Source organism: Papilio xuthus, unplaced genomic scaffold, assembly GCF_000836235.2.
Source record: "Papilio xuthus unplaced genomic scaffold, Pxut_1.1 DF827756.1, whole genome shotgun sequence".
Taxonomy (NCBI): domain Eukaryota; kingdom Metazoa; phylum Arthropoda; class Insecta; order Lepidoptera; family Papilionidae; genus Papilio; species Papilio xuthus.
The window spans coordinates 3806493-3824305 of NW_013530893.1; the positions used below are offsets into that span (position 1 = coordinate 3806493).

The 17813-nt window shown below is 33.2% G+C and overlaps 2 protein-coding genes across 2 annotated transcripts; both read left to right on the forward strand.

The window, feature by feature from the left end:
- Positions 1 to 2416: 2416 nt before the first annotated feature.
- LOC106116097 (uncharacterized) lies at positions 2417 to 4794 on the forward strand. The gene is made up of 3 exons (XM_013309838.1): positions 2417 to 2708; positions 3179 to 3291; positions 4606 to 4794. Exons 1-3 carry the CDS (start codon positions 2417 to 2419, stop codon positions 4792 to 4794), a joined length of 594 nt encoding a protein of 197 aa, XP_013165292.1.
- Positions 4795 to 12771: 7977 nt separating this feature from the next.
- Osi7 (osiris 7) lies at positions 12772 to 14074 on the forward strand. Its single transcript, XM_013310004.1, has one exon. It carries the CDS (start codon positions 12786 to 12788, stop codon positions 13578 to 13580), a length of 795 nt encoding a protein of 264 aa, XP_013165458.1. The 5' UTR covers positions 12772 to 12785; the 3' UTR covers positions 13581 to 14074.
- The last annotated feature ends 3739 nt before the right edge of the window (positions 14075 to 17813 follow it).

The window sequence follows — 17813 nt, forward strand, 5'->3', positions numbered from 1 at the left end:
ACTTTCGATTGTCAACAAAAAGTTCAAAAGAAAGAAAACGATACTCGGACCAATGCTATTGTCAAATTAAAAAAGAGTAAATAATATTGAAGGCTTTCTATTGCTCCAATCTGTTGCGTTATACTTTCACTGTTGCGTCAGATGTAGAGCCCGTCCTTGTGTATCTCTGTTTCAGTTTTAAGATCTAGTTTCAGTCTAGAATGTATATTATGTAACTTAATGTTGGATGAAGAGTTAACAGTTACTAAATATACCATATTAGAATAAAATAAAATACAGTGGAATCTCTATAAGTCAAATCTTGATACGTCGAAATCCTCAGTAACATGGAAAAAAGGTAGAGGCCCTTCTTCTGAACTATCTTTTTTTTATTTTAGAACATGCCTACTTCTTACTTATTTAATAAATGCGAATGTTAAGAAGGATGGATAGATGGAAGTTTTTTTGAAGGTATCTCTAGGCTGCAACGAGCTTGGTCGCGGACGAGAGCGAAAGCGTGCCCGTGGCCCCGTCCCGATGCGTTGGAGGAACAGAGAGATTTAGTGGGTATGCCTCCGCTATGGAGGAGAATCCCACATAACTACCGCCCCCCCCCCCAACCGGGGCGCGAAGAACATAGCCAGGAAGAACAGAGTCTTATTAAGTTTTTGTTATGTCCGCGCGGACGGTGTCGCGGGCTACAGCTAATTGTATAATAATATTTAGTTCCAATTCGTTGTTTCGATTAGTATGTATTCTTTTTTAAATTTCTTTAAAAGTTTGTTTTCCAAACTTGATTCTACAACATTAAGGTATTCGTTCGCGAACTAATCAGAATCATTTCTAATTGCCTTTGGACAATTATAGATTTTTGTTTATGTTTCGATAGTGTAAACTCATTAATTTACCTCTTAAACAACTAAGCCGTCGGTGTAATCAACTGCTGTAATAATATTAAATTGAAGTCAAGTTGTTCGTTCCCTTTGATGGAAACTAATGGCTTGGTAACGTAATATCGTTGTCGCTTCGAACGGGAAGCAAATTAAAGTACACCTTTAGCGTATAGCTAAAGTGAAACGTTAAGCAAACTTTGCTATACATGAATTTGTTTGTTGTCATACATGAATGAAAAACAGTTACTACATGACCAAATTATGTGTTCCGTCTTCGTGTCTGTCACACGTAGAATCCTTAAATGTAATTGAACAGTCCCATAGTAGTTCTGACACTAAATTCGTTAAATATTCTAATACTAGCTGTCGCCCACGACTCAGTCCGCGTGGAAATTAAAAAAAAAGTTAATTAGTAGCCTATGTGTTCTTCCAGATTATGTTCTAGATCTAAACCCAATTTCAGCGAGATCCATGTAGCCTTTCTGGAGATACCTTCTAACAAGCATCCATCCACCCATCCAAATATACGCATTTACAACTCGCATAATAGACTAGCTGTGGCTCGTGGCTCCATGCAGCCGTTCTGGACATTCTAACAAACATCCATCCATCTAATCATTCACATTTATAATATTAGTAAGAATTGAAAGTAATTAGGGTATTTCGAGGCCCTTAGATTCGTTTTAACTTTCAGTCCTACCACTCTCACTCTTTACTTATGTAAATAAAGAAAAACCTTCGCGGTTATTTCTAGCCGCCGGCGGAAATCACTTGTTTGAAGTGTTATTTCACGACGACGACATAGATAATTAAAACTAGATGTGGCTTTGTTATGCTAACAGATTTACGTACACATATTGTTTCAAGCGCGAAATTCATGTTTTAAGGTTTATAATTGTACACAAATAAATGTTTTAAAAATATTAAAACAGATAATATAATTATTATTGTATAAAATATTTTATATACTCTTGTTAAAACAATACAGACGAATTGATAACCTTTTTTAAGTATGCTTAAAATCTAATATAATATTTCAACGTAATTTCCGTAAAAACTTTGTTAAATAATGTCACATCCAGTAAATATAATCGCTTATAGCAAACTATTGTTTTAGTTTTATTTGTAATTTGTTTCAATGTCGTCCGTTGGTTTATTCTGCAATAATTATTTTGAAAACTATATTTAGTAGAAAAAAAATATATATATTGAAAATTAATAAAAAATACTACATACTAATTGTAATAACAAAAACAAATTTAATTACAGAGTAATCGAAAAAGTCTCTTTTTCCTATCATAATTAATTATATTGTAACAAAAAGCACATTATAACTATTAATATCCAATAAAAATTCAAAAAAAAGTTGCTAATTTGACTGAAATTAAAATAAGTAACAAAACGTTACAGAATAACCCATATTCTTTTTACTCTCGAGTCGCGAGAGCAATTGCGATTTAGTTTTTCATTTTTTTGAAAGCTATCACTATAAAAGCGTTCATATCTCCTTTTCTAACTTATTGATCGAGCGTCTTTTAGAGAAAATGTATCGAGAAGCTTCCATGCTTTTTACTTTCATATCATTAGGCTTAGCTTCTTTATTGGATGTAGATTTTGACATAACTGATGGTGTTAAATTAGTTAGCATACCAGTGTCTAATAGCATCGAAGATGAAGGTAGATCTTTCGATAATTCGCCATTATGGCGAATGGCGAAATTTCTACAAGGACATGAGTTACATGTTAAATTGCCGAATATAATCGAAAAAGAGAAAATCAGTAATTTATTAGCTGAATCGTTGAAGATTGTTGATGAATCTTACAAGAGTAACAATGGTAAGTACTCATTTAAAGTTAAATTAATTGTCTTCATGATGAATCTCAAGAAATCTTCTTAAATATATGAGCCTCATCTAGTATAACCCGTAACTTTATAGTCATATCTGTCAGCGATTCCATTCGCGTGAATTAAAAAACCTCGCAAGTAGTCTATGTGTTTTTCCAGACTATGTTTTATATGTATGCCAAATTTCATCAAGATCCATACAACAGTTCTGAAGATATCTTCAAAATAAAATCCGTCCATCCATTAATTTAAACATTCGTATTAATAATATTAATGTGATATAATATAAATGAAGCAACTGTTAATAAACTGAATTTTAGTACCAATATGTTTAATACAAATGTAAAAGTTTTTATTAAAATTAAGATATTAAAATAAACAAAAGCTTGCTTGTTAACGAATTGCTTTCAATGACTTTACAAGGCGTTTTTTAAAGTATAAATCATGTTGACATTTCCAGCAACAGGAAGGGGCAAGGGTGACGGCGGAGGAGGGCTGGCGCTACTGGGCCTAATGTTTGCAAAGACCATTGGTGCAGCGGGAATCGGTGGTCTGGGATTATTAACTATGAAGGTACATTACAGATATCTCCATAAAAATACGTTCTATATGAGAAATGCTAGCGGTAGACCGCGACTTCGTTCGCGTGGATTTAAGAAAAAACATAATAAGTAGCCTCTGTTTTTCCTATGTTCTATATGTATGCCAAATTTCATCAAGGTCCGTGTAGCTTTCTGGGAGATACCTTCAAGCAAACATCCATCCATCTAAACATTCGCATTTATAATATTGGTAAGATTACGCGTGATTTATTTGTTTTTAAAGTACACATCCATATCTGAAAGTGTTCTTTATTTGAAAATATATTCGTATTTCCTTTGTTTTAGGTCAGATTAATCGAAACATAGCTATATATGTTTGATGAAAATTAGAGATAGATAGAGTTATTTTCGGTTCACGAAACTTATGATTCCTAAATTATTGGAAAACGAAAATTTCTTAAATTACCTTAACATAGATTATGTACTATTATTAAAATTACTCTCTATGTAATCAAGATCAGTTTAAAAAGTTCTTTTGACTAGAAATTCTAAAGTAGTAGAATTTTTACATACATGTAACTAGAAAAGTGTACAACACTATACAGGTACATATAATAAGAAAAGTGGAAAACATCTCGATGGTCACGTCGCGTGGCAAAGTGAAACGCGTTATTCGTTTTGTTGCGACCGCGTTAGCTACTTTCAAATGTTGAATATTATACATACGTTATAAAAAAAGTAAGCTTTTTAATAGAATTGGTACGATTAGACTACGACAATATACATGGTTCACTTGGCGTTCCATTGAATTTTTCTTTATAAACACGAGTGTTTGATTTCAACATTTATAGCGACATAATAAATGCAGCGTAAGCCGTTGTTTATAACCGTAGAAGTATAAACAGTACATACACTTTTGTCGTATTTTAATGTCGGATATTTATGTCGGAATTTATGTCGTAGCCTAATTATACCTTTATAGTAGACTGTTATTATATGCCAAAGTATGTATTAGCACTTTCAGATATGATCCTATGATATCATCAGCTCACTAGACGTCCGAACTCTACTAACTAATCTACACTTTTGGGGCGACTAGGCCATAGTCAATCATGCTGGCCCAGTGTGGTTTGATTGACTTTACGCATAGTAGTGTTAGTAAGAAAATCCGACACAATGCCGGTGTATCGGCGCAACCCTAGACCTATAACAATATCAACGCTTACGTCCCCTTATTAATCGACCTGAAACTTGACTTGGTTACAAAAGCATGCCATTCGCTTCAAATTATTCTAATTATAATTATCTAAAAGTAGTTAAAAAAGTCAATGTAACATTATTCCAGGCGCTAGCTGTATCAGCGCTTGCGTTAATGCTGTCAGCTATCGTGGGCGTCAAGAAACTAGCGTCTCACGACGATCATGATGACCACCAAGTGATCTACGCAGGGCACGGACATCACCGGAAGAGGAGAGATATAGACACACCATTACCTTACCGAGGATGGACACAGTACAAACAAGAAAATAAATGAGACTTTATCAAGTTGTAGTAAGAATGTTACCTCTTTGTAAGAAATAAATTATTTAAATTATTTATTTAAATCCTCTATTGTTAATTGAAATAAAAATAATTTCTTAATTTTGTCATGTTTTATTTTCCAGTGTATATGCTAGAAACCTTTAAAAATCTGACACACAATCTTTTAATTCATTATATTGCGTGCGCCTGTACTAAAACAATAGCAATTTTGTTTAAATGATTATTTGCATTAGTACTCATGGAAGGCATATAAGCATCGGTCAAGATATATGTTGTTATTTATCTGAATTATATAAAAATGCGCAATTCTCATTTTAAAATTGTCAAAGTAACAGATATGAAGAATGAATTATGAATTAGCGCCATCTAGTACGATCCTCTGCAACTCTTCACGTACTAAAGCTTTATCATTGCAAATAGTTAGTAAAAATAGCATTGGATGTCACTATTTTTATTCATAGATTTACTAAAATCCTTTCTGTACGTAGTTGGAATGGGTGAAAAGACCTTTATTTAATATACAGTTAACTGATGATTGCTTTATTTAATTTATTAAATTACCAACTAAAGGGGTGTCATTTCATAAGTATTTTTACCAGTGACGTAGATAACAAAGCGACTTTGCACGATGAACCGGTTTTTATTTATTTTACTATTTCTAAGGTCCTAATTTTTGAATGAATTTAAGCCGGTATGAGGTCTAGTTAATTTAACTACAGAGTGCGCATAACCGTAACGTTATTTTAAGTTATGTTTTAGAGAGCACGAGCTCAGGTAATCTATATAAAGCAAGTGAGCTCCCGTTCGCCAAGTTTTCTATACCAATAAGGCCATTGCCGGTGCGCCGAGTGCGGTACCGTTGACAGAAAAAAATATTAAATCGCGTATATCATTTTTTTTTATTTTTAAAAAAGGATCACCTAATTTTTCTGTGCCTTAGTTGCCAGTACTTAGTCAGGCTAATAAAAGGTCAAACAGTTAAGCATTGAATTTAATATAAGTTTGTCAATCACTAGTTTATCAATACAAAAAAGTTGCCTCTTTTACTTATGATATATTCTATGAATTGTAACCGAGAAACGCTTAATTTACAATATAAATATTGGTAACCATTTTTCTCTTTACAGATTAAAATATGACTTAAATGAGACAATCTTAAAATATTTTCATCGTCATCTTCATCAGCTCACTATACGTCCTTACCGAGAGGCTCGGAGCCTACCCTGAGTTAAGGGTGATTAGGCCATAGTCAACCACACTGGCCAAGTGCGGATTGGTTGACTTCACATATATCTTTGAATTTCTTCTCAGATATGTGCAGGTTCCTTCACCGTAAGAACGTCGGATAAATGTATATATGTAAATCGGAAATCGAATGTATGGCGGGATTTTAACCCAGGACCTGCAGATCGCAAGTCAAGTGCTTGACCTCTGAGCCACCGACGCTCTCAATCAAAATATTTTAGCTATTTTTAAAACGCACTTTTATGAATTATAATTTTTTGAGTACAACAATTTTTTTTCTGACGGTACCAAGCTATGTCCGGTTAAAAGATGTCTGTTAGAAAATCGTCTCGGCTTCTCTCCCGTAATGGCCGTATCCGTTGAGTCACGGTCCAAGTCGGGATATTCGAGTACGTGAAAACTTTACACTTCTTGTGTACAAAGTACATAGTACAAACATTACCCGTAAAATCTTACTAATATTATAAATGCGAATCTATAGATGGATGGATGGATGTTTTTTTGAAGGTATCTTCGGAATGGCTCAAGGGATCATTATAAAATTTGGCACACATGTAATGTGGAAGAACACATAAGCACTTAAGTTTTTTTTAATTTCACACGACGGAGTCTGGCGACAACTAGTGGAGTATATTTTTGTCATGTTTTATTCACTGTTATTATGTTAACTATTTTGTAAGGTATGTTTAATGTTATATTGAATCTATTCTGCAAGGAAGATATACAGTTGTTGATACATAAAAATAATGAAACTAGCTGTCGCCCGCGACTCCATCCGCATGGATTAAAAAAACTTAAATAGTTCACGGCAATTATTCGAATTTTTCTCACCTTTTGAAACTTCCCTAGACGAACATTTCAAGACCAAGATAAGATAAATCCGTTTAGCTGTTATCGAGTTTTAGCGAGACTAACAAACAATTGAATTATATATATATAGATAAAATAATGTCTGTTTAATTAATAAAAATCATATTTCGTTATCGGTTTTCTCCTTTCTTGCATTGTAACTATTGTATTAAGTTAACAAGTACATCGTACGCGCGCGTTATCTATGTTTCGAGGTAAATCGGTCCACAATGTTACTTTCTATACAAATTGAGACTATGAACCGGATTGATGTATTAACTATCACAAGTGATGATACGGTAGCTGGATGTGTCTTCATTGAGGAGTAGAATTTTTTGAATTTATCGTATGCGCTATTCAAATATGTATTTACCTCTTCAACACATTTCGTTCGAATCTAACGTAATCTAAGACGACGAAATCTTAATATTATAAATACTTTGGCTCACCAGGTGAAATACCACGACCACACAGAAGACAGGCGTGAAGTGGAAGCAATTCCGCGTACAGTCTGATGAGTTACTCCAATTCCTCCTACATATCATCGTAATAATGCGTTTATATTTACATATTATAATAACAAATATAATTAAACATAAACGATCTTCCAAATAATAATTAATATAAAAATTACTCAGTGTAAAGCGTGAATAATTATTAAATTTGAGTGCAAAATAAAACACGTTCATTCTTCATGACAATGTCAAGTGCGTAAAGCAAAACAATTGAACTTTCACTTTGATAAAATTTAAAGGCATCTTAACACAAAATGTTATATTTTGGTTTTATACTTTGAGTAGTTAATATTATGATACATTCTGGATTGAAGACCATGAATGAAAACAATAAGGTAGGGAATAAACAATCTGCCGCCGTGTGAAGCTAGCTTAAGTGTAATTTTTTTTTATAGCACAAACGTCATCTTCTCTCTTGGTTCGTACTCTTTTTTGCACGTCTTTTTTATGATAAAGCTAGCTATTGCCCGCGACTACGTCCGCGTGGAATGAAAAAAAATATTTGAATCTTTCTCACCTTTTAAACCTTCCCCAAACCTCCACAAACATTTCAAGGCCAAGATAATCCGTTCAGCTGTTATCGAGTTTTAGCGAGACTAACGAATAGCAATTGTTTTTATTTAGATTACAATAGTTAATTCCTTTTTTTTAGTTAATTACAAAAACCTGTGGTCATAAAAGCAGGAGCTTTACGGGACTTACTATAGACTACAAGCATTAACCCTTAAATGCATAAAGTAGTAAAACTGGAACATACCATAAACATTTTCATATGTAGTTATTGTCTAGTGAGTGCATAGTGTTGTAGTTCTGCAACAAATGGTTTTTAATAAAAATAGCTATGAAAATAATAAAAAACTATTTTTTTTATTATTTTTCCCTAAATCAGCATATTCATGGCTTCAAAATATATTTTTTCTCGGTCTAAAAATAAAATCATGCATAAAATCATGCATTTAAGGGTTAAGCTTTTAAACTGTAGAGTTTGTAAGATTCCTGGGATTAATCTTCCAACCTAGACACAGGTCATAACTTGCACACAATGTCATTGAACTCTGAGTACTCTTGAAAGTGAAAGGATTATCTCCGAGTGCGCAAGAGAACGGTTAAAATGTTGCTAACTGTTGCCTCCTGTATATAATTTTGTTATACATAATTGTATATAACTGACACGCGACATAATATAAAGAGCAGAAAAAGTTATGTTACAACATTAACCTTGGGTTTCTGAGACGAAAAACTCTGTTGAAAACATAATGTTATCTATGTTTTGTCGAATATAATAACAGGGATGACGATAATATGTTTCATACAGAGATTTTGGTCTCAGAAACCCATGGTAAGTAATAAACACTATTAAACTAACCTAATTCTTTTTTTCTTTGACGTCCTCAGACTAAGTAAAATACAGACTCCAGTACGAGACCCTTTGCTAACTTTCTCGTACTAAATATACACTAAGGGGGACTTTAAGTGCAGGACTTAAGCACTGAAAGTGTTAACAGTAAAAGATTACAAAACTATTGACGGATGTGTGCTCATTGTGTTGTGGGAACAGCCAAAAATTCCACTATCGATGTACGTGAGGTTACTTCTAATGATATCAGCCCCGAGTTCGTATGACTAAGATCCGATTGTAAATAGGTTTATTAAAATTTTACAAATTCCTAAAGTGAAAGTTGCTTTGTTTTAGATCCCATACATTATATTGAATATCATTTGGTACTGCTTCAAGACTACAAAAAGAATCCAAACTCATTATAAGAAGGTATTTACCAGACCTCCAAATCATTTGAAATTACTAAAGATGCATCGATCTGGAAGGGACATGATGGTCATACCAATCCGACATAACCAGGATTTTGAACCTTAAAATCCTGGTTAAGGGTTAACTATAGTTTCTTTTAGTTATGAGAATAGCTTCCTATCAGATGATTTATTCATGTTGAAAAGAAAGTTATAAAAGAGACTATAAAACAACGTTATATTTTCCCAAGCTTGACTGAGACAGTAATCAGTAAATCGCACGACCTCGACTAGTAACCTGGATATCATTATGATGTCTGCTCCCACGTCACGAAATACTAACTTACAAACTTACATACCGATAATGATAAATTGCTACTAACCAAATGAAGGTTAGCTTGGTATAGATGCAGGGAGATGATAGGCCTATCCCGAACCTGAATTGCACGGTGTCGTCTCGGACTAAGGGGTCATTTCTCGGGTTAGTTAGTGGGGCGACGCGATAAATCTCCGAAACGGCTGGACCAAATTTGATAGGACCTTGCCTGAGAGCTGGTTTCTGCGGGAATTTTGGCTTCTTTTTTAATTATTTTGACGAAGTTGAAGGCGAGTGCTAGTCTTATAAGAATCAATGATACTACAAAGGTTGTATTTTAGTACCCAAGCTAAAATTGCTTTAAGATCTGAAATTTGAGTAATTAAACAATTAAGAATTATATTTCGAAGAAATCAAGTCAGTAATCATTTTAATATGCAATAATATATCCGGTAAGCAGTCACCAGCCGTGACGAAGACAAACTTTTACTTCAAGTGTTTACGCTCTCTCAATATTTGAAGATAATACATTCTAAAAATGTAAGCTGAAAGTTAGGATGCATTTAGTTGTTTTAATTAGTACTAGAATATAATTGCAAACATCTCCATAAACATTTTTGTTACTTTTATGTACGTTCTAGACGCCCGCGACTCCGTCTTTATGGAATTTAAAAAAGTTAATTAATAGCCTTTGAGTTCTTCCAAAATAAGTTCTACATCTATGCCAAATTTTATCAAGATCGGTTTTGTCTTTCTGTAGATATATTCGAACAAACATACATCCAATAGAACATTCGCATTTATAATATTAGTAAGAAGTAAGATGTGAAAGGAATAAGCGCCAAAAAATATGTTAAAACGTCATCAAAACTTGATAATCTTACTAATACATTACGAAATTATAAATGCGAATGTTTTTATGACAAGATGGATGGATTGATGTATGGATGTTTGTTCGAAGATATCTCCAGAACGGCTGAACAGATATCGATTCAATTTGGCATACATATATAACATAGTCTGGAAGAGCACATAGGCTACTAGTTTTTTTTTAATTCCGCGCTTACGGAGTCGCGGGCGACCGCTAGTCAAGTGATATTTTCCTATGCCCAAAAAATATTCTTTAAATGTAGATGTGTGTCACTCCAGAAAATGTATATGCAAAATTCTATAGTAATCCATTCATTCGTAAGAAAAGAATGATTCTTTTTATTTTTAATCTACATTATTCAAGGTTTAAGCCGACGACAGACTATAAAATAAGACCTAACAGAGATACGGCCTTCACTTTGTTGTATTTTGTTTGATTCTCTGCTGACACACTTCGTGACTGTGTTCTTTTACTATTTTTGTTAATTATGACAATTTGTAGAGCGAGCTATGTCTTATACAATAATATGTAATAATATATAATTTTCTTATAGCAACTTTGATATGTTTTAAATGGCCTTTTTTTAGGTCTATTTTGTTTTTGGACTTAGATACTCGGTTTTTTAGCCGATTTAAAAATGAAGGAGGTTATTAATTCGTCTGTATTTTGTATGTGTGTGCGTAAAAAATTAATAATGATCTATACTTAAAGGTTCGTAAGTAAATCCTATGTAAATTTTATGTTTTTTTCCTATAGAGATTTTTTTTGACAAAATGATCAAGGAAATAAGTTTTTTTTTAAATATAATTTGTTTTTTTTTCTTTTTATGTCTCCATTTTCTTTACGTAATAATTATTTTCAATTTATATCTTACTTCTTACTAATATTATAAATGCACATGTTTAGATGAATGGATGTTTGTTTGTATATCTCCGGAACAGCTCAACGAATTTTGATGGACTTTGGCATACATGTAGAACATAGTCTGGATGAACACATACGCTACTAATTATGTTTTTTTAAATCTTTCTATCTATGGTTACTCCATAGTAGATAGTGTTGGTATAATTCGATGTACTACAAACTTTCATAGCAATACCTGACTGCAAACGGGTTCTATGAATTTCTACTCCGAGCGATCTGTTACATACAACTCTTTTTTTTATCGTAAACGGGAATAAATTGCTTTTAATACAATTTTCTAGCTGTATTTTCTAAAAATTAAATACTTAACTTACATTAAACATATAACAATTTGAATTAACTGCAATGAAAGTGGATTTCAAATTTCTATTCTTTTTTTTAAGGGTTGCCATATTGTATTTCACTGTATGTCTATTAGCTTGAACCAAATCTTTTTTTATTAAAATCGTTCGAGACGAGAGAGTTCGTTTAAAATGGCAAATAATATAATAATAATAAGCCTTTATTCAGATACTTGAAATTACATTATATTTATTTAAAACTAGTTGTCGCCCGCCACTCCATCTGTGCGGAACGAAAAAGACGATAGTCGATGTGTTCTTTTAGACTATGTTATACATCTCTGCCAAATTTCAGCAAGATCCATTCGACCGTTCAGAAGATACCTTCAAACAAACATCCAAACATTGGCATTTATAATATTAATAAGGTAAGATTTTTGTATCCGTTTGTCCCGTGTAGATAAATGTCTCTTCCAGATTCTGACATTCTTTTCATATTTTTGCTTTCCTAGACCAGGCCTGTCCCAAATAATAAAAGCATCAAAAATAGTAAGTATAAGGTGTTGGTGTTGTAGATTTAGTATATAGTTTATAGTATTATTTTGGTAGTTTAATTAATTAGTCATTTAATTACTGTAAGAATGTAAATATAATTTATTTTATTTTACTTCAAATTTAATATATTCTTAGGTGATGAAATATATCAGATCTAATCTATCTGAGATAGCTCTACGGATAGCAAATTGAACGGTTAATGTCAATACACAGTTGATTGCTTATGACTTTAGCCTATTCATCATCATCATCACCTATCATTCAGTCTATTTATAGATAAATATAAGTTAAATCAATAGTAATTAAGGTCATCTATAAACACCATTCCTGGTTAATGGCTATCACTAGATTTGTGACGAAATTTGGCATACACATAAAACGAAGCCTAGGTGTTCTAGGTTACTAAATATTTTTATAATTTCGCGCGGGCGAACTCAAGGGCGACAGCTAGTACACATATACAAGTTTCAAGTTCACGATCTTCGCAATGACCGTTTAAATTCTCAAGCTTTCACGTAACCCAGTATTATGAAACCTGGACTTCACTTTTACTTCCAGACTGAGAAAGTACATGATTTCGGTGAGTTTTTTAATCGACGTACAGCCTCCTGAGGGGTGCGGAGGGGTATTTAAGGTTGTTACATTCGCGCCGGCGCACAGTCTCAGTACAGACAGCTTACAATGTGGAGGACTTGCGCGATATTCGCCATCATTGCCGCGTGCGTCGCGCTCCCCGCACAAGACACAGGCCCCACAATAAACGACACGGAAAGCATCACTGATTGCCTTAAAAAAGAATCAACATCATGTTTAAAATACAAATTCTTCTCGTACCTAGACAAAGTCATCGGACAAAAGGAAACCTTCCCGTTATCAGATGGAGTCACAGTTGTAAGAGCTAATGATGCGCCAGTGGATTTCGGAGCGCCAAGATCATTAGATCCCGTTTCAAGATTGAAAAGATATTTGGAAACTCACGCGATTCGTGTTGAAGTCAAAGGTTCGGATGTTATCGATGCGGTATCCAGTGCGGGACGTGCCTTCGAAGATACAGTGTCGAGTTTAACAGAAGATAATGAGGTCACGGAAGAAGGAAGAGGTAAGAAGAAGAAAGCTGCTAAAATCTTCGGACCGTTGATCGCCGCTGTGATGTTGAAGATGATGGCTATACTGCCATTAGCGATTGGAGCGATTGCATTGATAGCAGGGAAGGCATTGTTAATAGGAAAACTGGCATTAGTTCTCTCCGCAGTGATAGGATTGAAGAAATTGCTATCACAACAGAAGCACGTGACTTATGAGGTGATTGCTCATCCACATCATACATCCAGTCACACATCAAGTCATGATTATGGCGGTACAAGTGGCTACGGAGGTGATACTGGTGGTTACAGTAGCGGTGGAGGTCATGCAAGCGGATGGGGACGTTCCATTGAATCGCAAAGCTTAGCATATTCCGCGCAAAAACCTCAATAGCTCGCCCCAGTTCAATGACCTCGTTCCCGTGACGATTTCTCTACGTCCTCTCGATGTTTATTTATTGTTTGTTGTGTGAATGTGTTTTGATACAGTTTATTTATTTTGACTGATTATTTAAGCTTTCAATTATTTGCCATTGATAGCAAAAGTCACTATTCTCTTCTTGGTATGCCTTATAGGCATTTTGTAATTATATTTATAGTATATTTTATATATGTAGTAATTTTATGTATTATACGCCTAAGATTATGTACAATTATTTAGTATCTTAATTTATGTATAGCAATAGTAGCGTTTATATGGTTTCCTTGACCTGTACTTGGCTTTAATTTTTTAATTACAATTTAAGTATATAGAAGACTTATTTATTATTATGTACAGCTAATTATTTATACATTATATCTTATATACCTTTCCACGGGTTGTATTTGCAAAGATTTTCCTTTAGTAATTATTTTATTGTATTTTTGTTGCATTGTTTAATGTTATTTTTTTGCATTTTTTTTGTACAAATTTATCTTATTAAATTATTAATTCATGTTGTGTTTTTTAATTATATGCATATGTTGCTTATCGTTATAAACTTTGTTCCACTTTTTTTAAAATTGAACGAATAGACAACCGTGTTGGATACGAATTATGTTAAGAAGTGCAAAAACTTTTTTTTTTAATTTTAAAATTAAATATTCTTTTATTAAGAATCTGTGATTAAAAACTTCGACTAATAATACATTAAGGAATAATAAACCGTATTTAGTATAATATATTTTCGACAGTATTAAAAATTTCATAATCATCATCACCTCACTATACGCAGTTGAGTAATTCGGAGCCTACCCAAGTTAGGATTGACTAGGCCTTACACTTTCTTCTGTGATATGTGCAGGTGCTCTACGATGTATTCCATCATCGTAAGCGTCGGATAAATGTACATCATGAAATTCTCATATCGAAAAGCATACGGGGATTAAACTCGGGCGTACACATTTCGGTACGGTCCGGTAAGTGCTCAACTGCTCCCAGACGCTCATCTTTACATTCACTTTTTCCCGAAATTATGCACAGATCTACTAAGTTCATTTAACTTTCCTAATTTTAATACATTAACATATAAACAACGTCTAACGTGCACTTGTTGTGAGATAGAGAAACTTGATAGTGTGCATGTAATTTTATACGTTAGCATTAATTATAAGGTTTAAGTTATAAAAGATAACATTACGTGTATTTATATATTATTAAAATTGGAGTATCTGTATGTAATATTGAGAAAAAAAAACTCATTTCATAGATGTAATTTGCTTAGCTATTGACGAAAATTTTTTGTCTGTCTTTCTGTCTGTCTTCAAATCCGTGTTTGGTCCGATTTGACTTCGTAACTCCTGGTCCTATATTGAATGAATTTTGAGGGAACTATAGTTTTGCATTTTGATATATTATAATATACAATTTAAATAGTTATAAAATAAGAACGGATCCTTTAGCTTACTGTAACAAATTGCATTTTTGTATTTTCAACATTATTATGCTTACTAATTATTGAATTAAAAAAATGCTATACTTAATTTCACGCTAAAATTTTCGTTGTTACAACAGCATTACTTATTCGTAACTTGGTGCGTTATTTTACGCTAAGTTAAGTACAATATGGGCAACGTAAGTCAAATGAGAAATCTTAATGCATTATCTAGAAACTCGGCTCGTTTATCTGATAGCGTAAACATCCGGTGCAGTGAACTACATTCGCAATCAAAGTTAAGACTATATTTTATATAAGGACGGTTAGGTCTCATAATTTTTTTATGTACTTATTTAATTTGGTTTAAACGACGCTATCTGACAGGTCCTATTATTAATCACGCTAGATCAAAGAACATAAATATAATTTTATAAGATATATTTCGTACAAAAGTTCAAGCTACTTTTAGTAAAAATATAGCTTAGCCTGAAATCAAACATATGTGCTGTCGAAGGATTTCGATAATTATTACAGTAGTTTTTAAAGCTACGCATCCATAGCGCCGTACGCACCGCAAGCACGGATTAAACGAATTTGCTTTGTCTTGGTGCGGGCGCTATGTAAAATCATACAAAGCAAACTAAAATCCGTTACAGGTATCTTTATTTACAACCTGTAAATGTATTTAATCGCCCCCATACATACACTTGGACTATACAGAGCTTTCCTTATTTCCAGGTCGTCAGTTCGCCCTCTAGCTAGAGAAAGGTGAGTCAGTGAAATCATCAGATCCGTCACGTTATTTTATGAAAAGTATTTACGACTCGTGTGGTTCTCAAATGTCAACTTGCGGTCAACAATTCTTCATTGTCAAGTTAATCATACCGTGGGTTTTCATTGCCGAAACATTTGCATAAAAAAACACATATTATTATCCCTCTCATTTACTTTTAAAAAACATAATAGTGTATAGATGTTTTGACAGTGGGAACTTATGGTTACGAAATCTATTCGAAACTTGTTTTTTTATGTTAGTTCGATAGTTAACTAGCTGTCGCCCGCGACTCTGTCCGCGCGGAATTAAAAAAAAACTTAATGAGTAGCCTATGTGTTCTTCCAGATTGTTCTACATCTATGCAAAATTTCAATGATATTCATGAATCCGTTCTATAGATACCTTCAAATAAACATCCATCTATCCATCCAAATATTCGCATTTATAATATTAGTAAGATAAATCTAAGTTACCTAACGATACAATATTTCGTTTAATTATAAAAGAATATTTAAAAAGATAAAATAGAAATAAAATTTATTTTAAAAATAAAATAAGTTAGTAAAGTACTATTCAAACCTTATCGCGGTGTTACAATTTGGCATGCGGCACTAAACAAAATTGTTGAGCACACTACTTCGCGTCTTTTCCACTAACCGATTCCCACTTGTGAAGACATGCGCTAGTAGCTCACAACAACATAAAGTTGAATCTTGTTATACATGACTTTGATTCAAGTTGTAATCGTAGAGAAAAGAAAACGTTATGTTCTCAAAGGAGGCCAGAAAAGCTGGACTTAACTCTACTATTTATGGTAGTTGAAGAGAAATCATTATTTTCACTAACAATATATACAATAAACAAACAACAAGATGATATAATAAGAGATTAAGAATTGTTAACACTTTTGATTGAGCGTCGGTGGTTCAGTGGATAAGCACTTGACTTGCAATCTGCAGGTCCTGGGTTCAAATCCCACCATGTACCAATGTGTTTTTCGAGTTCTTACGGTGAAGGAAAACATAGTGATGCAACCTGCACATATCTGAGAAGAAATTCAAAGATATGCGTGAAGTCAACCAACCCGCACTTGGCCAGCGTGGTTGTCTATGGCCTAATCACACTTAACTTAGGGTAGGCTCCGAGGCTGTTTTTCCATTAAATTTTTTAATTACATGAGAACGGAGTTGCGGTCGACAGCTAGTATGTGTAAGCTTGTAATTTGACACCAAGAAGTGAAACTAAAATTAAAAAAAAAACACAATTACGCCATCTCTTACACAAAGCGAACAATAAAACAAACTCGTAACGTAAGCTTTGCCGTATTTTATGAACGAAACCATAAAGAGATGTGTTGATTCTCTTCATTCATACAATTTTATTTCACAACAATGTGTGAATTAAATTATGTAAAAAATTGTTACTGAATTCTGAGATTTATTCCACCGTTTTATAATTTTTCTTTACATAATATCACACAACCAATGACATTTAAAGTTATTGCTAGTTACAATTAAATACGTTCAATTGAACTATATTTGATTAAGAATTAATTATATTAAGTATATAAATAAAGATCTAGAAATATTCTTTCTTCAACAAATTCAAAACAGCAGTACTAAAGTCAATATAAAGTTCATTGCCGCGACGCCAGCGCTCTTGTCCTTTCACGGCGACACCTTGAACTTAACTCGACGTTCATTCATAAGCTTACCACGTGTAGAAACGTAAACAAAAACGACCATGAACGTAGTTTAACATATCTCGTGTAGATGGCGCTGTATTTCGTAATATTTTATGATGTTTTTTTACGTCTGATTTCTTTACAGTAATTGAGATAGAGAAGTAGAGAAAAATGTAGAGAAAAAAGAGATATCGTGTTGCATAGAGGTTCAGTTCTGCGACTTTTCTTCTATTAAACTTCTTTTAGATATAAAAACTTTAGACTGGAGGTTAATAACGGTTTTAGCTTTTCTAGTATCCTGGGCGAAATTTC

Excerpts from the sequence above, each read along its gene's own strand:
- LOC106116097 (XM_013309838.1), top strand. The coding sequence starts at position 2,417 with ATGTATCGAGAAGCTTCCATGCTTTTTACTTTCATATCATTAGGCTTA. Across the intron at positions 2,709-3,178 it reads ATCTTACAAGAGTAACAATG|CAACAGGAAGGGGCAAGGGT; the intron begins GTAAGTACTCAT and ends TGACATTTCCAG. Across the intron at positions 3,292-4,605 it reads TGGGATTATTAACTATGAAG|GCGCTAGCTGTATCAGCGCT; the intron begins GTACATTACAGA and ends ACATTATTCCAG.
- Osi7 (XM_013310004.1), top strand. The coding sequence starts at position 12,786 with ATGTGGAGGACTTGCGCGATATTCGCCATCATTGCCGCGTGCGTCGCG.